The 27289-nt window shown below is 41.4% G+C and overlaps 1 protein-coding gene across 1 annotated transcript in view; it reads left to right on the top strand.

Moving 5' to 3' along the window:
• Positions 1-10443: 10443 nt before the first annotated feature.
• EIF2B3 (eukaryotic translation initiation factor 2B subunit gamma) overlaps positions 10444-27289 on the top strand; it is a 120902-nt gene continuing 104056 nt past the window's right edge. Inside the window, exons 1-3 of the mRNA XM_075555518.1 lie at positions 10444-10573; positions 13339-13495; positions 18221-18366. Of these exons, the coding sequence (XP_075411633.1) occupies positions 13348-13495; positions 18221-18366 (294 nt within the window). The 5' untranslated portion in view covers positions 10444-10573; positions 13339-13347. The remainder of the gene's footprint in view (positions 10574-13338; positions 13496-18220; positions 18367-27289) is intronic.

Genomic DNA, 27289 nt, shown 5'->3' with positions numbered 1-27289 from the left:
CAAGGAATAACCCAAGAAGGAAATTATGGTAGCTAAAGGGGGGTGGGGGGGAGCCTCCAGTATCTGAGGATGTTTCCACGCTATGCATATTTCAGTGGCTCATTCCTCCAACGTGGGCAGCTGGGTGCTCCTGCACAGTCTGCTCTGAGTGTGGAAGCGCCACTGAAAGCCGTTCACTGTGGGTGACCCTGCTGGCATTTGAAACACCAACGGCACAGCTTCCAGCATCACAGCACCATGAGCCACCACTGGACGACAACCTGACAGGCAAATAGCATCCTCAGTGATGTTTCTGTGAGGCCTGAGATGCGCCTGACCCAAGCTGTGAGATTTCCCATTGCCTCGTATGCAAGTGAAAGTTGGACATTGAATAAGGAAGACCAGTGAGAAACCAAGGCATTTGAATGATGGTGCTGGAGAAGAATATTGAAATACCACGACTGCTAAAAGGACAAACATCTGTCTTGGAAAAAGTAAGGCCACGGTGCTCCTTAGAGGCAAGGATAGCAAGACTTAGTCTGACATCCTTTGGACATGTGGTCAGGAGAGACCAGTCCCTGGAGAAGGGCATCATGCTTGGTCAAGGGGAGACGCAGCGAAAAGAGGAAGACCCTCGATGAGATGGACTGACACAGAGGCTGCATGAAGGGTTCAAGCACACGAACAATGGCGAGGCTGGCACTGGACTGGGCAGTGCTTGTTTCTGTTGTGCACAGGGTTGCTACACGTGTGAACTGACTTGGTGGCACCTAAAAACAGCTTAGAGGAGAGGAGAGGGGTAAGGTATTCGTTTAGCCATTCTTTTTATTGGCTACATTGAATTACATTGAAAAACTTCCATATTTTTTATTCACTTTAAACCTAATGCAAAAGAAAGGCCTGGTAATCTACTTCTGAAAAATCATCCAGAATAGAGACCCCAAGGCTCTGTGTCTCTGCTCCTGATCAGGAGGAGCACTTTGATCACTTGTGCCTAGGTCTCCATGTGCCAGGGCCGGCTCTGGTGCAACTAATAACACCCGCTTCAAACGGACATTAAGGAGGTCTGCTATACTTTGTATAGTATATATTATATTTTAATTTGATTACACCATTGCTACTCAATGTAAGGCCCAGCAGTCTTTCCCTGCCTGAACCTGGTAAGAAGGTGGGGGAAGGTACTGATAGGATTCTCCTGTGAGGAATTGTAACCAGGATACCCTGCAATGCCATCCTGCTGCATATAACTTGAGCCCTCTGAGGGGCAGGGAGTGTGATCTCATTCACTACCACAGGAATGGAGTGTGTCCTCTGGACCCAGCTCTGGTTTTCCCCTGCCTGACATTCGGATTCTGGACAGAACGACACCTACAATCACTTGAGACATTTTCTCTCACTTTCTTGCATTTCCACAGGACATGGCAGCTATTTACAGAAACCATAGCATGAGGGCGTGTCCTCAAGGGAGGACTGGGGGGAATAGAGCAGACTAGCATCTTGGAAGAGTTGGACTTTGGGGACTTCTTCAATCTCCGACCCCTGGGACTAGGTTGGTACTAATTCCTACAAAAGAATTATCTGGAGAGGGAGGAGAAAAAAATGAGGAGCTGATACCAAGGACTCAAGTAGAAAGAAAATGTTTTGAAAATGATGATGGCGACAAATGTACAAATGTGCTGGACACAATGGATGGATGGAGTGTGATAAGAGTTGTACGAACGCCCAATAAAATTATTTTTTAAACCAATAAAACATTTTAAAACATGAATTTTAAAAAGAAAGCATTACCTCATCCATGATAAAACTAAATTGGTGTGATGGTTAGATTTTTATGTCAACTTGCACCCGCATAAAGGTAGGGGTGCTGTTCAGTCTATCAATCAGATCAAAACCTGGTGATGCCTCCTTGGGGCTGTGGCCTTTTCCTAAGAGAGCTATGGAGGAGAACTGGGCCCTCTCCTGCCCTTCTCAACCTTCCTGCCTGCTTGGATTCGATGCCTGGCTCCAGGGGAGGCCATGTGGCTTGCTGCTCCTGGGAATTGTCAGCCCCTGCCATTGTCCTGCTGACCTGGGAGCCATGTGACTCAGCACACGCCAGGATACGATCTCTCTTCTTGGCTTTCCTGTCTCTTCAACCTGCAGCTGTGTGAGTCTGGAGGGGGCTCCAGCTAGCATCCGACCCCTGGACTTGAGTTGGACTGGGGTGGGTCACTTCCTTGATATAAATGTATTCCTTTATATAAAGTTCTTTCTCATATATGTGAGTGTCATTGGCTTTCTTTCTCTAGAAAGTTCAGCCTAACATAATAGAACATTACTTCTCTTTAATTAAAATGCTAGTAGAATGTGGTCTTTGATACAACTGAAATTTAAGGGATATGCCATTTTCTCAGAGCCTGAAATTCAGAGAAGTTTTCTCAGGATCTCGAACTCCTTGTTTTTATTTTTATTTTTTCCATGAAAGCCCTGAAGTACCCACTGCTGCCATGCTTTAGTTATTAGTATGAACAAAAGTCCATGTCCAATCAAATTCAGATTTTTTTCTGGAACAAAGGATCTTTATTTAGAAATTAAAACCTAGAGCACATATGGACATCTGGCGCATCAGCCTTGTGGTCCACTCTGTAAGTCAGAGCATGGTAGAGTCCTGTGCTTGTTATTGTCAGGTGCCAAGAGTCGGGCTTACTCATTCTGGTAGATACATAATCAATCGTTTGTCAATTTGAAGATTAAGAGTGTAGGGGTGGAGTCTAGTTTGTCAATCAGATCATAGCCAATAAGGAGGCCTCTGTGTGGACATGACCTTCTCCTGAGAATTCTGGGAAATCCAGTACTTCCTTCTTCAGGGTGGGAGATTCTGCTCACACCCTGGAAGATATAGCAGCTGACAAGACACATGGACCCATCCTGATACAGAGACCCCTGCCAGCGCTGAGATGTTTCCACTGACACTGGTAAAGACTTTCTGCCCACTGGCCTGTGATTTTCTACTTTCGGCATCATTGCATGTGTTCCGTGAGTCTGAAGAGGACTTTATAAATCGCTATTGGACATATGGGCTAATACTGGACTTAGGGACTTTATCTGGACTGGGCTGAGATGTTTTCTCAATGGTCAATTGCTCTTGTATATACCGTATAAACTCGAATATAAGCTGACCAGAGTACAAGCTGGTATCTAATTATTACCTGGGAAACCAGAAAAACTGATTGACTCGAGTATAAGCCTAGGGTGGGAAATGCAGGATGTGAATTAACAAAGAGACCAGAGGGGAGGGACGGAGCGCAGCCACAGACACATCCTTACCAGTTCAGCTGCCTGTGTAAGTGAATCACTACGGGTGCTTCTGCGAATTGGAGCCATCCACTTCATAGGACGGCTGTGATTGGTTAGATGTGAGTAAAGAAACATTCAAAGCCCTGTAGTGTCAGCGGGTCTTTGAATGAACAGTGGAGTAATGGCAATCACCTACGAGATGTTACACCTCGCTGGGGTACCACTGACCCATGTATAAGCTGAACCCCAGTTTTTCAGCACATTTTTTGTTTGTGCTGAAAAACTAGGCTTATACACGAGTATATATGGTAAGTCCTTCTGCTAATGCTAATTTCTTTTCTTCGTCTCCATAAGTTGTTTTCCAAAAAAAATCCTGTATTTTGGAGGAAGATGCAGCAGTATTTAAATATCTTTTATGTTTCTGTGTCTCCAAGTGCTTTGGAATATTATTCTTCCCTCTGTGAGAAATAGAAAATTCACCATAACATTTCTCACATTTTACCATGTAATCGCTGTTGGTTTATTTAATAAAAGGAAATTCACTTGTTAGATCATCGTTGAATTTGCATCCTCTTTTCTTACTCATTATGTTAAAAATCTAAAAATTTTTTAATTATATTATAAATTATTATATACACATTGCTTAAAAACACAAGTAGGTACATAATTACGTGAACATATTTTATTGTTTGTTTATAAATTAAATTAATTTGATTGTTATAAAGTAACTATATTTAAAAAATTATTTTAATTTTAATCCTATATTTCTTTCTAAATAATAACACTACTAAATTGTATTATTTTTTGTCTGAATTTGCCTTAACGTAAGTGTTACTTTCAAGACCAGCACCAGACCTTTTGCCACCACTATAAAATATAAATAATATGAGTACTGTCTGCTAAATTCAAGAAAATTTGTGTATTTATGAAATAAATAAATAAATTGCTTACCTAAATTATCTGAATAGCTGATTTGTTGACATCCCTTATTTAACTAGCACTAGCACGCAGTACGATGTGTATCGTCTGAGAGACAGTTACAAATTGTTTTCATCGTTGCCAATGCCCCCAAAATTCCATTGTTCATTAAGTCCAAACAATGGTGGTCGAATTCTAACAACTGATCAACAATGCGAACTTTGATAAGCAGTTCTCAATAATCAGTTCTCAATAATTATTTGTTATTATTAAAATTTACAAAAATAATATTAAACTCATATCCTGGCGAAATAGTTACATGGCAGCCGAAAACCGTATGTTCGCTTCCCGTTCTCTTGCTGTTCCCTACCTTGTCGTGCATTCTTTCCAAAAATCGGGACTTTTTAAAACACCACGGGACGCGGGACAAATTGTTAAAAATTGGGACTGTCCCGCTAAAAGTGGGACGTCTGGTCACCTTATCTATAAGTCACACTTTCAACTTAAAAATAAGGGAAAATTAGCTACGTGAACAGTTTAATAAGGGGGAATGTCAGAGTAGCCAGCTTCTGATAATGGTGGGGGTCCATAGGAACAACTGAACACCGATAATATGTAAAGATCATAGTGAAGTGATGGAGAATAGAAGGTGGGAGAGAAGGTAAAGGAGCCAGACCCATTTCATGGTAGCGTGCTCACCTCAGCCCCTCTTGGTGGTCCACGTGGAGACGGGAGGCAAGAGGGGGAGGAAGAGGACTTCTTTCTACAAGGCTTATATATACATAGAGGTGTGCAAGCCCCAGATTACAGGTAACCACATACGTCGCAGGTAGGGCTTGTACCAGAGACTATACAGCAATGGGAGGGGGACGATCTAGGGGTGTACACGCAATAGGAAGAGGAGGGATTAGATGTGACAAGACGGGCGGATACTGGATTCAAGATGGCAGCCCAACCTCAGTTGTCCTTGAGTGGGCTTGGCCTTTACTCTGGGCTCTCCAGGGAGACAATCACTCTCCTTATCAGTAGGGAGTGAGTCCCACCTGTGGTGGGACAGACAATAGGGCCTGAATGCTCTAAAATGGCTGAATGCCTTCAGAGGGAATATCTCCATGCATCTGACCTCCCACCATGTGCTGGCAAACAGTGACTTAGGTTTGGCATATATTGGGAGACAACTGGGGAAAAGCCTTTTTGTATCCCACAGGGAAAGGCATTGGCTTAATAAAATCACATATCTAAAATTGACCCATCAGTTAGAAAACAAAGTCCATAACCATGAACGACGAAAAATCTGTATTCTTGGAAATAAAACAAGTACTAAGGTTCTTTCCAAGCTTTTAAAACACTGTAGTGTCATTTTTCTTTTGAACTTATCATGAATCTTATTAGGCAACTACTGAGCTTATGTGCGAAAATAAAACAAAGACTTTAGGGCCTACATTCGACTGCCAAAGCCGAGTTTCTCTTTTCATTTTTACTTTTCATTCCACATGCTAATCATAATAATCCCCTGCCTCACTGACTAGTCTACAGCCAAATGGGGTGGGCGAACTGTGTGCAGCGGCCAGCAAATCCCCAGAGAACTCTAGCAGACCGTGGGAAGAGTGTTTGTAACTGAAGGCCCAATTTTTTAAAGGTTTCTTTTGTTTCCCACAGTTAAGACGGAACTTAAGAGTTTGAACTTCTAAAAATTTTTCCTCACCACATACAAATACACTCATACACACACACATCCTCTTCTTGGAGAATAAATGAGAAGTAATTGTGAACAGGAAACTGTTGTAAGAAACAGCTTGGACTCAGTATTTATCAAGTGCTTACAGTGTTTCTATACATAATGTGTGAGGGATAATTATATACCATAGTTGACTTGCATAGGAGGAGGACAGGTCAGGAAAGACCTGTGGTCAGTAACCTAGATTTCACATTGCAATTAATCTTTAATAAGCTAACAATTATTGAGTTTTGATATAATATCAAAGAAGTGTTCCTGCAATTATCTGAAAGGGCTATCAAAATATTTCTAGCTGTGCATCTGTGTGAGGTCACTTTTTTCATATAATGTAACTAAAACATTATAAAAGCTAGGTGAATCTGTCTTTTTTGTAAACTGTGTTACATTTGTAAAACATCTAACTAAACTTCCAATTCTTCTTTTCAAATTGTTGATTTTTGGGCGGTTTCACATAAGAAATTTTATTAAGAATCTTCCACTGCCCATCTGGCTCTCTGGTGTTTCTTTGAATTTTTATTGTTTTTTTTAATAACAATGTCATATTAACATATAATGGCTTATTATTGTTAATTAACAACAAATTAATACATTTTATTGTTTCCTATGGTAAATATTAAAAGATATAACCCATATAAGCAAAAGCTTGTTGGGGGGTCGTGGTGGTGGTGGTTAGGTACCTGTGCGTCGGTTCCCATCCATAGCAACACTACACACAGCAGAAGGAAACACTGCCCGCCCTGAGCCATGCTCATCTACACTACCTAACAGATACCCTTCTCCAGGGACCAGTCTCTCCTGACATGTCCAGAGTATGTGTTTCCATCCTTGCCTCTATAGAGCATTCTGGCCGTATTTCTTCCAAGACAGATTGGTTTGTCCTTTTATCCTAACAAGTTTTTTAGGATACTGTCAAAAAAGAAATGCCCTGGGAGTGGCGTCTGACCTCCTCCAGCCACACAAGGGAGAAGGAACATTTAACTCTTCAGTGTAAAGGTAAACGGAGGCACGCGACAAAGTAGAAGGTAAACTGAGGCATAGGAGATGGACAAACATAACTGACAGGACAAAGGAGAGCAAAAACAGTAACAGCTCTATTATAGGGATGCTCCCTGATAAGGTTCCAGGTCAACAGGTCAGGAAAGCAGGGGCGGGGGTGGCATGGGTCTTTAAAGTGAAGAATGTCCGGCATGTATGGCAATTAGCGTATAGGGTCTGGCTAGTTCCAGGGGTGTTTGTCTACTTCTTGCTGCTTCCTTTGAACCCAGAGCATCTGGTCTTGCTTCCTAGTTCCGTTTGTCTTATCTTGTGCCTTTTGTCTGGCTTGCCTTTGGTCTTGGGGGTGTTCAGCCCTTGCCTTCAGGCTCCTGTCCAGATACCCAGCAGTATTGCCCAAAGCAGATTTCTGAGGCGGGGCCAGACACCCGCCGCCCGCCACCCTACCTACCAATTCTGACACCAACTACGCCTCCCACAGCACTCTCTACTTTTTAGCTGGGTATAAGTTCCAATTCAGATGCGAAATGCTCAGAATGTAATTGCTCAATCAGGACCGTTTCTTCTCTGCCATATCTGAGCCCTGGTGGTATAATGATTGTGTGTTGGACTGTGACCCTCATGGTCAGAAGTTTGAAACCACCAGCAACTTGGGCCTTTCTACTTCCATAAACCCTACGAGTCAGCGTGGACTTGGCAGAGTTTGGTTTTGGCTTGTACCTGCAGGCAGCTCTCTCTCTGACTCTCAGCCTCTTGGTCTAGTCTCTGCCCTGCTCAGTCATTGTTACAAATCTCTTTTAGGGATGCTAATAAATGCTCAAAGGGCAAGTTACTCCATTATAAGCTTCATCCTCAAAATACTCACCTTCAGCTCCCAATTTGGTGCTGAGAAGCACCCTACTTCATAAGTCAGCCTCTTGCCCAGAGCACTTGCTCTGTAGACTAGGAAGTCCACCACTCTGTCTCATGCTCTGGCTCCTGGTTCTGCTGTTGCTACTCCTCTGCTGTGCCAGTGGTGACAAAGCTGAGTCCTGGATCAAGCACGTTGAATGCATAGGCGGCTTGGGGTCCAAAGGACATGTTCCACACCTGGCTCTTTTCTCTGGGTGATAGTGAAATTCCCCCTCCTGCTTCTGAGATGGAAGATTTTACATCCAGCAGGTTGGCAATTACAACCTTGTGAGCAATTACTCCCAGATGAATCATAAAATCCAATCAATCTCTCCCTCCCCACTTTTTACCCAGACCCATCCAGAAAATGAAAGTTGTCTGGTGGGAGTAACAGAGGCTATGACTAGGAGAGTATAGTAAATAATTCATCTCATCACAAAAATAAAAACAAACAAAAAAATCACTTCCATCAAGTTAATTCTGACTCTATGATTAGAAAAGAAGGGAATTGATTCAACATGATAAAGGACATGTATGATACCCAAACCCACTGCCACTGGATTAATACTGCCCCATAGTGGCCCTGTTTAGCTTTTTCAAGGCTACAAAATCTTGGGCATATCGCCTCATTTTTCTCTCATGGAGCAACTGGTGGGTTTGAACAACTGACCTTGCTACTAGTCCATTGCTTATCCAACAACACCATCAGAATTTCTTGTGGGTCTTTTATTAGTAGAGTCTAAGCTGAATTCCTTTTCTTCTGACTGAAGATCTAGGGAAAATTGCAAATCCTACTTTTCTCCTTGATCATATGCTACCTCTTGAAATGGTTGAATGTCAACTAGTTATTTTTGGTATGCTGTGTATTACTTTCTATCTTCTCTCAATGTTTCCCGCATTGTTCAATATTTGGCCACAGGATATTTCAGTATTGCAACCTGAATGTTTTCTTGAATTCTTTCAGTTTAAGATCTGTTGAGTGTGTTCTCCCTTTTTGGTTTTCTAATTCTAGGTCTTTGTATATTTCGTTAGACTATTTGACTTTGTCTTTTGGAGCTGCCCTTTGAGTTTTTCTGTTCTGCTCTTTGTCTCTGATACTTCCTCTGCAACTACTCATTCCACCTTCGCCACATTGGCTGTGTTAGTCTGGGTTAACTAGAGAAGCGAATCCAGAGACGCTCAGATTTGTGTAATAAAGAGCTTTATATAAAAGAGTAATTGTATATATATATTTTTAAGAGTAATTGTATATTAAGAGACCATCCCAGCCCAGTCCAGGTCCATAAGTCCTTTATTAGCCCATATGTCCAATGCCAGTCTGTACATTCCTCTTGAGACTCACACAACACATGCAATGACACCAAATGCAGGGAGGTCACAGGCCAGTGAGTGGAATGTCGTGTGGATCCAGTGGGGGTAGAAGCATCTCAGCACTGGCGTGGGTCTCTATGTGGCAACTCCAGCTCCAAGGCTCTGGCTGCAACAGTGTGTCTCCATGTGGCTTGTCAACAGGAATGTCTCAAGGGAGACAAAGCAGAGAAAGAGTGCTCTGCCCTCCAGTGAGCTATTTATCTCTATTGTTGCCTTCAAATGTCACCAAGCTGCGATCTGATTGATAGGCCAACCTCCACCCCTTTGCTTTTAATAGTCTCAAGTGGACACACAATCTCACTTCAGAGCTTTTGTACTATTTCCTTTACTTCTGTCATTAGTGCTCAATGTGTGTGTTCTCAAAATTCACGTGGGATAGACTCAAGGTCCTATGTTGGCTCTCGTGGACTTGTTTTGATTTTCTTCAGCTTTAACCTGAACTTACATATGAGCAATGGATGGTCTATTCCACAGTTATGGAAGAAGTATGGTCAGATGTTTCCTTAAAGGTAAGAATGACAAGACTGTCTTACATGGACTTGAACATGTTGTCAGGAAAGACCAGTCCCTGGAGAAAGATATCATATGGGTAAGGTGGGACGGCAGAGAAAAAGAGAGGGACTGACACAGTGGCTGCAACACTGGGCTCAGGCAGAGGAACAATTGTGAGGATGGCACAGGACAAGGCAGTGTTTCATTCTGCTGTGCAAGGTGTAGCTATGGATCAGAACTGACTCAGTGGCACTTAAGAACAAAACACCTCCTTCACTTGAGATGTCGTCATCCCCACGATGGTCATCTGACCCACTTCAAGACATTGTTCAGTGTCACTTAGTGAGACCTTCACCAACTCCTGATCCCTCCTCTGGTGGCTACAGTTGCATGTCTTGTACCAGCATATTCTGGTTCAAAACACTGATGTGAGTAGTTACGTTAGCCGTTAAGCATATAGGAAGCCCTGGGTACAAGCTCATTTGATGATTTCTTCGTTGACTAGCCTACAATCCAAGACCCCCGACAAGCTCTCTGTTAATTTTCTGAAGGAAGAGATTATAACTTGTTCTTTCTGGATTCCTGACCTGCTGTGGGTAGAACATTCAATGTGCTCAGAGGCAGCCCTGTCACCCCGTGTGGGCCAGGAGCGCAAGCTACAATTCCCCGTCGGCCCCGCCCCTCCGGCCACGCCCCCGTCGGCCACGCCCCTCCCGCCCCGTCGGCCCGCCCCTCCTACGTCCGCACCCTGATCCTCTGCCATCCATCGCTCGGCATTCCTCCTTTCTCCGAGGGCCCGCTCTGCGCGTCCCATCGATCTGCTCGGCCATCGCACGGCGGCGCCATTGGACTGTCAGTGGCGGCGTGAGGAGCGTGCGGAGAGCAGGGAGCGGTTACCGCGCGCCGGGAGCTGAGGTAAAACTTGCCATGTGGGTTGCCAGGCCGCTCGCTAGCCGGCCGGCGGGGGGAAAGCAGTGCCGCACAGCCGACTGGCTCAGCTTCTTCCGAGGACGGAGGGCTTTTCGAACCGGGCCGCGTTGGGCCGGAGAGATGTGGTTGGCCCTGCGGAGTCCCCCAGAACCACGCCGCCCGCCGGCTCCCGACCTTGCCCGACCAGCTCTGAAGCGCCCAAGGTGGCAGGGAATTTGGAGCGAACCCGACTCTCCTGCGCCCCGCCACAGAAGGAGAGACTCGAGTTTCGGGAAAGAGAAGGTCCCGAGGTGTCCGCGACGGAGCCCCATCCTAGTCGCCCCGGGCAGCCTCAGTGTCCTCCCACTTCGGGGCCCTCCATTCATCCGCTCACCCACGCTCTGTGGACCCTCCTACTCTCGAACACGTGTGCTCTGTTTGTGTTGTTCCGTTCTTCCAATGCAAGGCGCTGACGTCCCAGGAGGGGGATCGAAGATCCCTGCCCTCGCGCAGCCCACGGTGCTGCCTACTCTGCCCAGGCCAGGAGAAGGCTGCCAGCGCTCCGACGGGGCAGCGTCTGAGATGCCCTGGGGCCCCCCTCCAACTAAAGCTTGTGGGGCTAGCGCGACGCTGCGGGGATTCTCATCGCCCCAGCCTTGGCAGTGGCATCACCGCATAGACGCGATATGCCCAGTATGATGGGTAGCAGGGTTCCTGCCAGCCAACCAGAGACTCTTAACTTCATTGAGAGCAGGAACCTCACATCCTGGGGAACTTGGGTTCCCGTTTGAACTTGGCTTTCGTATGGGGTTGTTGTGAGGGTCACAAATCTTCATTCCACAACATTGATTCCGCATCTGTCAGACATTATGCTAGTTAGGTCTGGGAATACATAGTCCTCCCCGTCAAGGAGGAGCTCTGGTGACTTACTGGGAATTGCATTTTTCCATGGGAAAAAGATGAGCTGCTCACATAAAGATTTAAAGTAAAAAACAAACAAAACAGATTTAGTCATAGAAACCCAAAGGGGCAGTTGTGCTCTGGCCTATAGCATCGCTGTGCATTGGAATTGACTTGTTGGCAGTGCGTTTTGGTTTTCGTTTGTTCACCTTCAAGGACAGAAACATTTAAACACACGTGCATTAAAGCCTTAGAGGGCTGAAAGGATCTGTACGTGGGAGAGTGGAAAGCACTGAAGAGAAAGGAGGTACTTCTACCAAGAGGTGTAGGAAGGGTTAGGAAGAAAGCATTATAGGCAAGATGATTCTTGAAATGAGTCTTAAAAGTTTATTACATGATTACTAGGCATAGGAGGATATCCCAAGAAACAAGAATTATGAAATAGCATGGTTCAAATGGTATGACTTACCATGATCTGCCTTTTGCTTCATATAGTGCTTGTCATGTGGTGAACATTATTTTGTTCTTTATGTAAATCAGCTCATTTAATCATCACAAATCCACGAGCAGAAACTATAATTATCATAAATGAAGAAAACTGAAGCTTGATAATTAGGTAGCTTGACCTAGTTCACATAGCTAATAAATTGGGAGAGCTGCAATTCAAACTTGGGCACTCTAGCTGTGAGCTCTGTGTACCTAATCACCAGGCTGTCCTGCCTACCTCTTTACTGGTCCCACCCTTCTCCCTAACTACAGTACTTGCTTTTCCTGAACTTGATATTTCATGATTCAATACCCTCATTTCTGTTTCTCCTGCCTTGGTGACCCTTTTCTTTTACCCAAGCATTCTTGTTTTGACTTAAAGTCAGAAAAGGTGTATGCCACAGCTGTATTCTGTCACCAGTTATTCATTCTGCATACTGAGCAATTATCTGAGAACCTACACTCTGTGAAAATGAGCATTGCTTTAGAACTTCAAGAAAACCAATTACCTACAATATACAGCTAATACAACTTTGCTTTCTGAAAGTGAACTAGCCATGAGGCACTTAGTTGTGAAGATATCGAAGATTACAGCTTTGAGTAAGGATTATACCTCAAAATAATTTTTTTTTTAAAAAACCTTACAACCTGACCAGTGAGCAGCATCCGGATAAACAGAGACAATACTGAAGTTGTCACAAGTTTTATTTTTAGGTGGATATACAGTTAATTGCTCATGGAAGTAACAGTTAAGCTATCAAATGGCACTTTGCATTGCACAAATCTGCTGCAAAACACCTCTTTACAGGTGTTGAAAAACAAAGTTATAACTTTGAGGGCTAAGGTACACCCTAGTATTTTTAATTGTCTCATAAGCATGCAAAAGCTAGGCAATGAATAAGGAAGACTGGAGAACAATATAATGCATTTGAATTATGTTGTTGGAGAAGCATATTGAATGGCTTGCCAGAAAAGCAAACGTGCTTGGAAGAACTACAGCCAGAATGCTCCATAAAAGTGAGAATAGTCAGCACAAAATCTCTTTGTAAAGTGTTCTCTGTCTTATATGTTGTAATTTGCTAAATTTTGTCTTCTCCGTGTAATTAGAAACTCAAGGGCTAGGGTTTGACTTTTATTTTCCTTTCATATCCCCTACCCCCAGCCTCACATCCTAGGCTGTAGCTGAGGCTTTATGTTGGCAATGAATAAAAAAAATGTAAAGGAAATGTTTACATTGCAGCTAAGGAGTGTTTTATACTCCAGCTACTATAGTTGGAAGTGATATATATGATGTGGCATCAGTGACTAAGTAGAATTGGGTTAGTACTGTGTGTTCTTTGATTTTTGTTACATATTTTTATGTGTATCCCTCCCCCTACTTACAGTTTATAAAAATGGAATTTCAAGCAGTAGTAATGGCAGTTGGAGGGGGATCTCGGATGACAGACCTGACTTCCAGCATTCCCAAACCGCTGCTTCCAGTTGGAAATAAACCCTTAATTTGGTATCCATTGAACCTGCTTGAGCGTGTTGGATTTGAAGGTGAGCTATGGAAATGAGATGCTGTTATAAAACTTTTGGGGTGTTTGATCCCTGTTATTTGTTAGCATTATGAGGGTGAGAGATAAATGAGGAGACTAGGACTCATTATGAACCTAAGAGTATACTATATGGGAAAGAAGGTGAGAAGATAGCATTTAGTACTGCTGTCATAGAGCTAGTTTCTCAGTGACCAAGGTGAACCTGCAAGGGTATCAAAAGAGCAAACTGGTAATCTAAATACTTTGTAAAATCCACTATCATAGTTCTGACTCGTAGTGACTCTATTAGACAGAGTAGAACTGCCAAGGCTGTAGATTTTTATGAGAGTAGAAAGCCCTATTTTTTCCTGAGGAGTGGCTGATGGTTTCGAATTGCTGAGCCTTGCAGTTAGCAGCTACCGTGCTTCATCAAACCAAAAACAAACTCGCTGCTATCGAGTCAGTTTTGGCTTGTAAGGACCCAATAGGATGGGGTAGAATTTCTCCAGTGGGTTTCTGAAGACCGTAACTCTTTTTTTAAAAAAAAATTATTTTATTGGGGGCTCATACAACTCATCAAAATCCATACATACATCCATTGTGTCAAGCACATTTGTACATTTGTTGCCATCATCATTCTCAAAACATTTGCTTTCTACTTGAGCCCTTAATCTCAGCTCCTCATTTTCCCCCCTCCCTCCTCACTCCCCCTCCCTCATGAACCCTTCATAATTTATAAATTATTATTTTGTCATATCTTACATGTCCAACGTCTCCCTTCACCACTTTTCTGTTGTCCATCCCCCAGGGAAGAGGTTATATGTAGATCCTTGTAATGGGTTCCCCCTTTCTACCCCACCTTCCCTCCATCCTCCTGGTATCGCCACTCTCACTCAGCACTACTCCTGAAGGGGTCATATCTGTCCTGGATTCCCTGTGTTTCCAGTTGCTATCTGTACCAATGTACATTCTCTGATCTAACCAGATTTGTAATGTAGAATTGGGATCATGATAGTGGGGGAAGGAAGCATTTAAGAACTAGAGGAAAGTTATGTTTCATCGTTGCTACACTGCAACCTGACTGGCTCGTCGCCTCCCCACGACCCTTCAGTAAGGGGATGTCCAGTTGCCTACAGATGGGCTTTGAGCCTCCACTCTGCACTCTCCCTTATTTACAATGATAGGATTTTTTGTTATTTGATGCCTGATCCCTGATCCCTTTGACACCTTGTGGTCGCCCAGGCTGGTGTGCTTCTTCCATGTAGCTTTGATACTTCTGAGCTAGATGGCTGCTTGTTTACCTGCAAGCCTTTAAGACCCCAGATGCTTTATCTTTTGATAGCTGGGCACCATCAGCTTTCTTCACCACATTTGCTTATGCACACATTTGTCTTCAGTGATCGTGTTGGGAAGGTGTGCATCATTGACTGTCAATTTAATACAACAAAGTGTTCTTGCATTGAGTAAATACTTTGAGTGGAGGTCCAATGTCCATCTGCTACCTTAATACTAAACCTATAAATATATGCATGTAGATCTACTTCCCTACCATCATATTTAAATATATTTACATATGTACATGCCTGTATTTAGATGAGACTAACTCTTGACGGAAGTAGAAAGTCATCTTCCTGCAGAGCGGCTTCTAGTTTCAAACTGCTGAAGTTGCATATAACAGCCCAGCTGGTTACCACTAACCATCAGAGCTCCTGGCAAATGCTTCATAGTTAGTACTTAATGAAAATCTATTATGTGCTTTATAATACAAGGGTAAATCAAGACATTGCTACTAGGGCTCCAGTTCATATATGCACAGGTTTATTCTAAGCAAAACATGTTTAAACACCCAGTCAGTAATGGTGAGAGGCATCAACAACACACTTGTCTTAGTCTCCTTACAATGCCTTTTAAAAAGATCCAATCAAAACAGTGATTTCCCAGGGAATTTACAGACCAGGTAGAGCCAAGGCAGAAAAGCTAGCTCAGGGTTATGGAGACTTTTCTTTGTGGGGAGGGGAATTCCAAAGGGCTAATCACAATAGACTATTTTGAAGGAAGTAAAATAGGTGATGGGGGCTTATTATGAAAAGAGTTTTAAGGAAATGGAAAACTAACTTCATTGTTGAGAAAAAGGCTAGGAAACTTGCTCCAGGGAAATATTTTTACCCCATCATAGCAATTCTTTGAGGGAAACAAGGGTTGTCTTATGAGAATTTTGGAGGGAAACATTACCCATCTACCCTCCAGCCCTGATCTGAAATCTCAAACTTTTGTTCATAAAACTGAAAGAACAATGAAAAGTATTACGATTTGAATTCCATGAATATGCCAAAACTATGTTTTTGACATGGTGTAAATCAGAGTTCAGAACTCTTTAAACTTCAGACTAGCCAGCCCTTCCTCTTTCTCATTTCCAGAGTTGATGATTAATGGAGATAGGGTGAAAAAAACCCCAATTCCCTCTACTTTCAGCTTTAGTGCCTAGGTAGGTGTTATTACTGTGTTCTTTTAGGAACTTAGTCTCACAGATGAGGGACATACGTAACACACGTTAGCATATCTCACTATCCAGTGGATGGTGGCCTTTGTGGTAATTTTAATACTTGCCACATGGAAAATTCCTTCTAACTGAGGCTTGGTATAAGGTCAGTATCTCATCATTGCTTTGATTTGCATCTCCTGGATGGCTAGTAATCCTGAACATTTTTTCGTTATATGTTGGCAATTTGGATGTCATCTTTGTTGAACTGTTCATGTCCGTTGCCCACTTTTTAAATGGGTTGCCTTTTTTTATCTGAGGTGTTACAGTTTTCTCTAGATTTTAGAAATCAGTCCCTTGTCAATTGTGTCAATAAAATTTTTTTCCATTCCATGGGTTTTCTTTTTATACTTTTCATATCTTTTGATGCTAAAGTGTCTTATTTTTAATAGATTCCAGTCAATTTGATCACTTATTATGCATGTTCCTTAATTATATTTGATAGTATCTATGCCCTGCTATAAGATTCTTAAGTTTGTGCCTATTTTCTCCTTGATAATCTTTACAGTTCTGAGATTTATAATTAGAACCTCGATCCATCTTGAGTTCATTTTGGTATGTGGACTGAGATCTGGGTCCTGTTTCATTTTTCTGTAGTTGGAAACTACTTTTGCCATTTTCTGCAGATGGAAACCTAGTACCATTTGTTGAAGAGACGATCTCTTTCCCCTGTCATATTTTTCGGCCCTTTGTCAAAGATAAGTTATCTGTAACTGGATGAATTTATTTCTGGTCCGTGTTAAATTACCTGAGAACAGGAATCAAGTTGAGTTCATTTCTTAATTCTCAGTTTCTACTTGTCCTTTAAACATTAAATATATTTGTGGATTGAATGAGTGAGTAAAAGAAAGCCAGAAGTGGCAAAGTAAGATTAAGAACTTATGGGTTTTTGATCCATTTCTCTCTAACTCCCACTGAGTGGTTGGGTAGGGTGATATAATTAAAGTATAGAGGATTCTAACTCGAGGATTAGTCAATTTTGCCATTCCCCTGAGTATAAGAGACTCAGAAGCAGTAACAGAAAGAATCCTGAGACTATCAAGAAAGAACAGCCATGAGTGGAGTCATGTGTGAGATTCATGTCTCTAGTGGCAGAGGCAGCAGATGATGCAGCCCTGAGACCTAAGACTGTGAGGCAAAGCAGCAGGTGGGCTTCTTGGCCCACCGAGGCAGAGAGGCCAAGGGGCCATGAGATGCAGAGGCTGAAGACCAGAGGAGAGACTTGACTGCTGGCTGAGAAGAGGCACTGCTGTAGACCAATCACTGTATCCTCACTGTTTTGTGACCTTGGCTTGTTAACTTTTCTAATAAACTCCCAAATTATCTGTGAGTTCTCTGTGGCCATAGCAATTGATAATTTAATGCAGCAGAGAAGTAGAATGCCATGGGATGAATGTTTGGTATCAGAATAAAGAAGGGTGGAGGGTGGATGTAAGTCTGACTTCTGCTTTGTGACAATCAGCCTTGGGCTGGTGTGGAGTTGAATTATCCTCCTTTGTGTCCAAGTGGCTGGCACACAATTTCCTACTACATGGGGAAAAGGAGCAAAAAGGATAGAAAATAGGAGAAGAAAAACAAAAAGATTAAATGAAAGAGAGGGGTTAATTGTGACCTGTAGTGTTATTGTGGAAAAGTAGAAATTGTTGGAGAGATGCTAAAATCAGATCTTCAGATACCAACACATGTTATATTGCAGTGCCTTACATAATCCCACTAAAGATCTGTGACATAACTCCAAATTTGCTTTCATTGGTTGATAACTACATGCATGAGAGAAAGACATATATTACGTGGGTTACCTCTTACTAGAATTTCTTGTGATCTTCAGTAAATCACTAATTGCTACCTATTGGAAAGTAGTAATAGCTCTTTCTTTTTACTGAATGAAGAGTTAAAATGAGGTCTCATTTGTATATGTTTTGTTAAATCATCTAATTATACAGACCTGAGTTTAATGTAGCCTCCATTGGTTACTAATTGTGTGTCTCTGAGCAGTCATTTGTTGTCTTTGTGTTCAAGTTTTCTTATTTGTAAATTGAGATTGTTTTAAGAATTACGTGAGCATTTATGTAAAACACATTGAAAATGCTAAATAATATTACCTATTATTATTTTACCCATAAACAGGCTAAATCTAATTAACATAGCAAAACCATTATCTAAATGAATGATACATAATTTTTCCTTCTTCTTGCTTTTGTGCTATAGAAGTCATTGTGGTTACAACCAGGGATATCCAAAAGGCTTTATCTGCAGAATTCAAGATGAAAATGAAAGTAGATATTGTTTGTATTTCTGATGAGACTGACAAAGGAACTGCAGATTCTCTGCGTCACATATATCCAAAACTTAAGGTAAAAAAACAAATTTTTTGGCTTTCTTTTTCTATTGAAGATAAAACATTAGCATCTTATGTTTTCTAGTACATTACAGATTGTAAAACCATTTAAAAAATAAATTCTTACATCGCATGTTTTGTTGGCCATCAACTCTTCAACTGCTTTTTGTTTTGATTACTAGTAATAATTTAGATATTCAGTATCACAGTCACTAATTTTCAGTATTTTTGAGTAATATTTTTTATTGAAAAATACCTATTTTGAAAGAACCCGTTTATGAACAAGCAGAATTACTATATGGTAATAGAAATCAGAGCAGTATTTGGCTCTGCCAGTGGATGGGGAATGCTAAACTCACATCTTCAGATGTCAACACTAAAGATATATTACAGAACCCCAAGTTTTTTGTGATTGGTGGATAACTATATGGATGAAACTGAGAAGAAATGCTGCTATAGACCAATGACTGTACTCTTAATGTTTTCTGATCTCGACTTGTGGTTACTTGTTACCTTTTTATTAAGCCCCCAATTGTCTGTGAACTCTCCTTGGCCATTGCAACAGATTATTGAACCCAGAAGAGAAGTAGAATCCCGTGGAAAGAAAGGCTGGTGTCAGAATAGGGTAAAAGAAGAATGGAGAATAGAAATATGTCTGACCTTTGCTTTGTAGCAATCAGCCTTGAGCAGGTGTGGCGATGTAGTCTCCTCTGTGTAGCCAAAAGAAGTGTGACATGGCTGCCATGCAATTTCTTCACTAGATTATGAGAAACACATGGAGAAAATGCCTTGAGGTCTCTGCCTTATGACAATCCGTCTTGGGCTGGTGTGGACTTGGATTCCCTTCCTTTGGGGAGACAAAGGAGGTCCAACTTGACTGCATGCCATCTCCTCTCTAGATGGAAAAGAAGAACATTATAACTCTGAATATCAAATTCCATAGATTTGCTGCCATCAAGTCAATACTACCTCACAACAACCCTATAAGACAGGATAGAACTGTCCCTGTGAGTTTCTGAGATGTTAACTCTCTATGAGAATAAAAAGCCCTATCTTTCTCCTGAGAGTAAATTCTACAAATCCTACATATTTGAACTTTCCATCTCCTTTGTTTAAAAAACTAGCAAGGGCATGTAAATTAGAATTCTTTAAGATAATCCCAGTGGCAAATTCATTCCGATTTGATCTAGTTTATTTGTTTCATTGAATTCAGTGTTTTCCAAGTCCATTCATATTGTGTATATTGTTGAATAGTATTCTATTAAATTGAATATATAATTATTTAAGGAATCTATTGAGAATCATTTGGGTTGTTTCAAATTTGGGCCTGTTATAAATATTGTCTAATTTTTTTTGTTTTGTTTAAGTCTTTTTATGAAAATATTCTAAATTGGAGAATTTACTTTATTGGAAACTACTAAAGTGGTTGTAACATTTTTCATTTCCATCAAGAATTTATAAAAGTTACATTTGCTTAACATTTTTGTTATTGCTTGATGTATATATTGATGGTTACCACGGGTAGGAGTTGGGTAGAAGGAGGTTTATTCTCTAGATAGTGGTCACTTTATTCTGAAGTAGTACCAAAAACGAACATAGCTGGAGTAGATATAGATTGGCAAGATAACTGATACTACTAAATTGTACATAAGAAAAAGGATATTTTGGTAAATGCTATATTATGTGTAATTTTGCTGCAACAGCAACAACACCAACAAATATATATATATATAATAAAGCAAATAGGGGTCCCAGAACATACTGCTTAGATATAACAAGTCACCTCACAGGACTAGTTTTCTTGGTTTAAAGATTTAGGGTCATAGTCTGTAGGAAAACTCAAGTGGCATAATGCAGTTTCTAAAGTGTATGTACTATATCTTTAGTGAGTAGCAACTCACTGGGTTTTTTTGTTTGTTTTAAATGATTTTATTGGGGGCTCATGCACCTCTTATCACAATCCATACATACATCCATTGTGTCAAGCACATTTGTACATTTGTTGCCATCATCATTCTTAAAACATTTTCTTTCTACTTCAACCCTTGGTATCACCTCCTCATTTTTGCCCCTTTCTCCCCTACCTTCCCTCCCTCATTAATCCATGATAATTTATAGATTATTATCATTTTTTCATACCTTATACTGTCCGACATCTACTTTCACCCACTTTTCTGTTGTCCATCCCCCAGGGAGGGGGTTATATGTAGATCATTGTGATCAGGTCCCCCTTTCTCCTCCACCTTACCCTTACTCTCCTGGTATCGCTACTCTCATTATTGGTCCTGAGGGGTTTATCTGTCCTGGATTCCCTGTGTTTCCAGTTCTTATCTGTACCAGTGTACATCCTCTGGTGTAGCTGGATTTGTAAGGTAGAATTGTTATCATGATAGTGGGGGGCAGAAAGAACTAGAGGAAAGTTGTATGTTTCATCGTTGCTATACTGCACCCTGACTGGCTCATCTCTTCCCTGCACCCTTCTGTAAGGGGATGTCCAGTTGCCTACAGATGGGCTTTGGGTCTCCACTTCACACTCCCCCTCATTCACAATGATAGGATTTTTTGTTCTTTGATGCCTGATACTTGATCTCATTGACACCTCGTGATTACACAGGCTGGTGTACTTCTTCCATGTGGGTTTTGTTGTTTCTGAGCTACATGGCCGCTTGTTTATCTTCAAACCTTTAAGACCCCAGGTGCTATGTCTTTTGATAGCTGGTCACCATCAACTTTCTTCAGCACATTTGCTTATGCACCCATTTTGTCTTCAGCGATCATGTCGGGAAGGTGAGCATCTTGGAATGCCAGTTTAATAGAACAGAGTGTTCTTGCATTGAGGGAGTACTTGAGTAGAGGCCTAATGTCCATCTGCTACCTTAATACTAAACCTATAAATATGTGCAATAGAACTATTTCCCCATCGTCATATATAAATACATTTACATATATACATTCCTGTATTTAGATCTCTATAAATACTCTTTGCTTCCCAGTTCTTTCCTGTATTTCCTTTTACTTTGCCATTGGTTTTTAAAAGCTTTTGAGTGGCCATCTAAAATGTAACTATTGGTCCCTTCTTGTCTCGGATAAGAGAGAAAGAAACTTAAGAGACGGAAAATGAACTGGTCTGCAGGACTAATTATTAACATGAACCATGCTTCCTCTACCTTAAAACCATAAGAACTAGATGGTACCTGCTTCCACTACTGATTAAGATCACAATAAATGGGTCCTGGTAGAAAGGGAGAAAAATATAAATATAAAAATTTACTGGACCCATTGAAACTGGGATATTGCTACTGATGTCAGCTGGATCTTGGCTGCAAGTAGATAATACCAGAATGATGTTTACTTGTGTTTTATTGACTATGCCAAGGTGTTCAAGTGCATGGAACATATCAACTATGGATTATCTTGAGAAGAATGGTAATTCCAGAACACATATTCATTGTGCTCATGTGGAACTGTACATAGATCCAGAGGCAGTTGTGGGAACAGAATAAGGGAAATTGCTTGAGTTAAAATCAGGTAAAGTGGGTGTTAGGGTGGTATTCTTTCACCATGCTTACTTGAGCTGATGCTGAGCAAATCATCAGAGAAGCTGGATTCCTTGAGGAACAATGTGGCATCAAGTTTGGAGGAAGATTTATTAACAAACTGTAATATGAAGATGACACAACCTTGCTTGCTGATGAAGCTCAAAGATCGCAGCCTTCAGTATGGATTGCAACTCAGTTTAAAGAAGACCCAAACCTTCACAACTAGACCAGTAGTGAACATCATGATAAATGGAGGAAAGGTTGACGTGGTCAAGGATTTTTGTCTTGCTTGGATACACAATCAATGCTCATGTAAGCAGCAATCAAGAGATCAAACAGCATGTTGCATTAGGTAAATCTGCTACACAATACCTCTTTAGAGTATTGAAGAACAAGGATTTCAGTTTGAGGACTGAGTTGCACCTGGTCCAAGCCATGGTATTTTCCAAAGCCTCATTCATATGCATGTAAAAGTTGAACACAGAATAAAGAAAACCAAAGAAGAATCAGTGTGATGCTGGAGAAGAATTTTGAAAGTACCATGGACTGCCAAAAGGACAAAATGATTTTCTTGAAAGAAGTAAGGCTAGAGGGCTCCTTAAAGGCAAAGATGGCGAAACTTTGCCTTACATACTTTAGATTTGTCAGGAGGGACCAGTCCCTGGAGATAGGTAAAGTGGAGGGGTGGTGCAAAAAAGAAAATTCCTTAAGGATATGGATTGACACAAGCTGCAACAATGGACTCTAGCATAGGAACAATTGTGTGGATGGTGCAGGACTGGACAGTGTCTTGTCCCCTTGTGCATAAGGCCACTATGGGTTGGAATCAACTTGATGGCACCTAACAACAACAACAACATGAGACTGAAGGAATTCTTGAGATGATTGCCTCAAGAAGACTCTTTAAACCTTGAACCACAACTGTTTCAAAGGTGCCATAGTGGTTATGTGTTAGGTTGTTATCCTCAAGATCAGCTGTTTGAAACCAGCAGCATCTCAGGAGAAAGATGAGGTGTTCTACTTCCATAAAGAGTTATAGTCTTGGAAACTCAAATGGGCAGTTCTCCTCTGTCCTACAGGGTCGCTTTGAGTCAAAATCAACTCAATGGCAGTAAGTTTGATATGGGTTTCAGCAGGTTAACTCTTAAATAATATAATATGTGAATATTGTGTTCAATTAAAAAAATCATCTATATGGGACCAAATGGTCAATAATTACTCTAAGACACAAATTAGAAGACTGGGCAAGGTCATTGGGAACTAAACAACTAGGGTGGAAAAAATGAGAATGTTGTCACAATATGAAGAATAACCAACTGAAGACCACAGGGACTAAGAAAGTCATTGACCTTGGTGGAAAATCCAGCACAAGTTCCAGGGACTTTGGCTGAGGTAGAGAACACATTCCAACGGTTTATGTTAACTGCAGCAATAATGGGAGAAGTGGTGCACCAGCTGGATACGGAGTTTACTGGGGACCTGGCAACCTAAACTGAGTAGTAAGTGAGAAGGTTTCTGGATGACCGACAAATAAAATAGTAGAATTGAGGGCAGCTCATAAAGCAATTGAACAAGCAAAAAGTCAAAATATGGATAAACCTGTCATTAAAATTGATAGTAAATTTGTCATCAAAGGTGTGACAGAATGGGTTGATATTGGAAACAAAATGGATGGAAAACCGCCTCTAAAAGAGATGTCAACGGTGATTTTGAGAAGATTAATCAAGTTCCCCAAGGCTGGAGATTCAATGGAAATGCATTCCTGGCCATTGAGGCATCAAAAGTAATGAAGAAGCTTTTGGCCACAGAAGGAGCTCAAAAATAAGACATCATTTCCATCACAGGTTGTTAACCTTCTCTTTTGGAGTTACATTTGTTGATGACAGCTTCCAAAATTTTCTTCCTTTTTTCTCATAGCCATGTCCTTATTGAACTGCTTTTCATTTTGAAGGGACTAAGGTGAGTAATAGCCCATTTACTGTCACCCCAAAATGCCCTAAGCTGTGTCCCGGGCCCTGGCGCAGGTTGCAGAACAACTTTTTTGAATAGCTTTGTAAGTTTGAGATGCACCTGTCACAGTCTGTCCTATAAAGCCACCAGATACCTAGCTCAGGTGGTAGCAGCAAGGGACAGGGACAGACTTGTCCCCTCCTCAATCTTTTGTGCCACAGGAAGCTGGAGGATCTCAGATGCTCTCTTGGTCACTTGTCTCCTCAGAGGGACTTTTGAAGACTTGTTCAAATGGAGTATTGGCCAGTACCAGGAGTCCCTTATTGCTTGTCAGTGGGGACTATGCCAGCCTGCTCCAAACAGAATCTAAAGGAAATCCCAGACTCAGTAATATAGTTTTTAAGTTTCCAATTGTCTTAAAAATATGAACACTTAAAAATGTTTAGTGTATTTATTTAAATCAAGAAACAAATAAAGAATAAAAAATAAGCATAAGTTTATAATTGCAGTTAGCTCAGTTGAGGGATTTCCTTTTTTCCCACCATTGTTCAGGAGCCTAGGTGTAAGTAAGAAGCCATGTTCGCTTTGATCAGGAATAGGGGCAAGGCCATCAATTTACCCACAGGACAGAAGGGAAAACAGCCTAGGAGTTTTGCAGTTTGACTGAGGGCTCAATGAACAAAAGTCTGCTTTCTCTAGCCCCTGGCTTGAACTTGGCAGGAACTTGCTGCAAGCTTGGCCCTTGGTCTTGAGTTAAAAGTTTACCCATTCCTCTTCTGGAGGGTTGGTAGATTGCTTTCATCTCTTTCAATGACTGCAATGTGCATGCATTAACATCCTTGCCTCAATTTTTGTGATCTTGCTGTGAAGGTGGATACCTAGACATGATGCATAGGTTGCATAGTATATGCATCTCCAACGTTATTAAATATTGCCATATTGTTCTCCAAAATAATTACACCAGTCTGCTTTCCTACCAGCAGTAGAGGTTCTGGTTTCTCTGTCTTCACTAACAGTATTGTCAGACTTTTAAATATTCACCAATAAGATGAGTCTGAAATGATACTTCATTGTTGGTTTGATTTTTCATTTTCTTGATGGTCAGTGCGCTTGAAGGTTTTTTATTAGATATATTGATAATTTTTCTTGTCAGTGAATTTATTTATCCATATCCTTGCCCATTTTTTGTTTTGATTGGCTTCTTAATCATATATATGTGATCCATATATTCTGTGTACATTAGTCCTTTTGTCAATTATATGAGTTGTAGATACCATTTTTTACCTTTAAATCATTTTACTATGGGCTTATACAAAACTCTTATCACAATCCATACATACATCAATTGTGTAAAGCACATTTGTACATTCATTGCCCTCATCATTCTCAAAACACTTGCTCTCCACTTAAGTCCCTAGCATCAGCTCCTCATTCCGCCCCCCTCCTTGCTTCCCCCACCCTGATGAATCCTTGATAATTTATAAATTATTATTTTGTCATATCTTACACTGTTTTATGTCTCCCTTCACCCACTTTTCTGTTGTCCATCCCCCAGGGAGGAGGTTATATGTAGATGAGTTGCAAACATCTTTTCCAAATCTTTACCCTCATTCTTTTTTGTTGTTGTTTATAGTGTCTTTTTTTTTAATTTTAACAATTTTTTAGGGGCTCATACAACTCCCATCACAGTTCATACATATACATACATCAACTGTACAAAGCACATCCGTACAGTCCTTGCCCTAATCATTTTTTTCTTCTCTTTTCTTTCTTTACATTTTATTAGGGACTCATACAACTCCCATCGCCATCCATACATATACATACATCAATTGTATAAAGCACATCCATACATTCCCTGCCCCAATCATTCTCAAGGCATTTGCTCTTCACCCAAGCCCCCCGCATCAGGTCCTCCCTTTCTTTTCACCTCCCTCCCCTTTCCCCCCTCCCTCATGTGCCCTTGGTAATTTATACCTCGTTATTTTGTCATATCTTGCCCTATCCGGAGTCTCCCTTCCCCCCTTCTCTGCTGTCCCTCTCCCAGGGAAGAGGTCACATGTGGATCCTTGTAATCAGTTCCCCCTTTCCAACCCACTCACCCTCCACTCTCCCAGCATCGTCCCTCACACCCTTGGTCCTGAAGGTATCATCCACCCTGGATTCCCTGTACCTCCAGCCCTCATATGTACCAGTGTATAGCCTCTGTCCTATCCAGGCCTGCAAGGTAGAATTCGGATCATGGTAGTTGGGGGGAGGAAGCATCCAGGATCTGGGGGAAAGCTGTGTTCTTCATCGGTACTACCTCGCACCCTAATTAACCCATCTCCTCTCCCAAACCCCTCTATGAGGGGATCTCCATTGGCCGACACTTGGGCCTTGGGTCTCCACGCTGCACTTCCCCCTTCATTCAATATGGTATATATATACATATACATATACACATATATACACATACATACACACACTTATATCGTTGTTGTGTTTTTTTTTTGCATGATACCTTATACCTGGTCCCTTGGCACCTCGTGATCGCACTGGCCGGTGTGCTTCTTCCATGTGGGCTTTTTTGCTTCTGAGCTTGATGGCCGCTTGTTCACCTTCAAGCCTTTAAGACCCCAGACACTATATCTTTTGATAGCCGGGCACCATCAGCTTTCTTCACCACATTTGCTTATGTACCCATTTGTCTTCAGCGATCCTAACATGGAGGTGTGCAGTCAATGATATGATTTTTTGTTCTTTGATGCCTGGTAACTGATCCCTTTGGGACCACTCAATCACACAGGCTGGTGTGTTCTTCCATGTGGACTTTGTTGCTTCTGCGCTAGATGGCCGCTTGTTTATCTTCAAGCCTTTAAGACCCCAGTCACTATCTCTTTTGATAGCCGGGCACCATCAGCTTTCTTCACCACATTTACTTGTTCACCCACTTTGGCTCCAGCCGTTGTGTCGGGGTTTATAGTGTCTTTAGTCATACAATAGATATAGATTTTCTTTGTGGTTAACAATGTCAATCTTTGTGTGTCTTATTTAAAACTGTTGACATAAGGATAAACTGCCCTCTGAAAACCTTATAAGTTTGCTTTTCATATTTGGGTCTTTAAACAAGTATATTTGTAAATAGTACAAAATCATTTATTCTAACTTTATCCTTTTCTTCAAGTGGCTACTCATTTATCCCATTTGAAAATGAAATATAAAAATTAATTTAGTGAGTTGAACACTAATGACCAAAGACCATAGGAGTTGGAGAATGACATCAAGGACATCATACAAAAAGAAAACACAAGTTCATTAAAAATACATTTTAAGGGATGGAGAGGGAGGAGAGGATATCCTGGCCCACCAAGCCCCAGGGACTATTCCTGCTCAGAGCAGACAACACGCAGAGAGGACTATAGGGCTAGCTCTACCACAAGACACGATGTCCCTCACTAAACCATAGCG

Source organism: Tenrec ecaudatus, chromosome 1, assembly GCF_050624435.1.
Source record: "Tenrec ecaudatus isolate mTenEca1 chromosome 1, mTenEca1.hap1, whole genome shotgun sequence".
Taxonomy (NCBI): Eukaryota; Metazoa; Chordata; class Mammalia; order Afrosoricida; family Tenrecidae; genus Tenrec; species Tenrec ecaudatus.
Note: the sequence above shows the minus strand (reverse complement) of the source record. Positions and strands in the feature narration are given on the sequence as shown.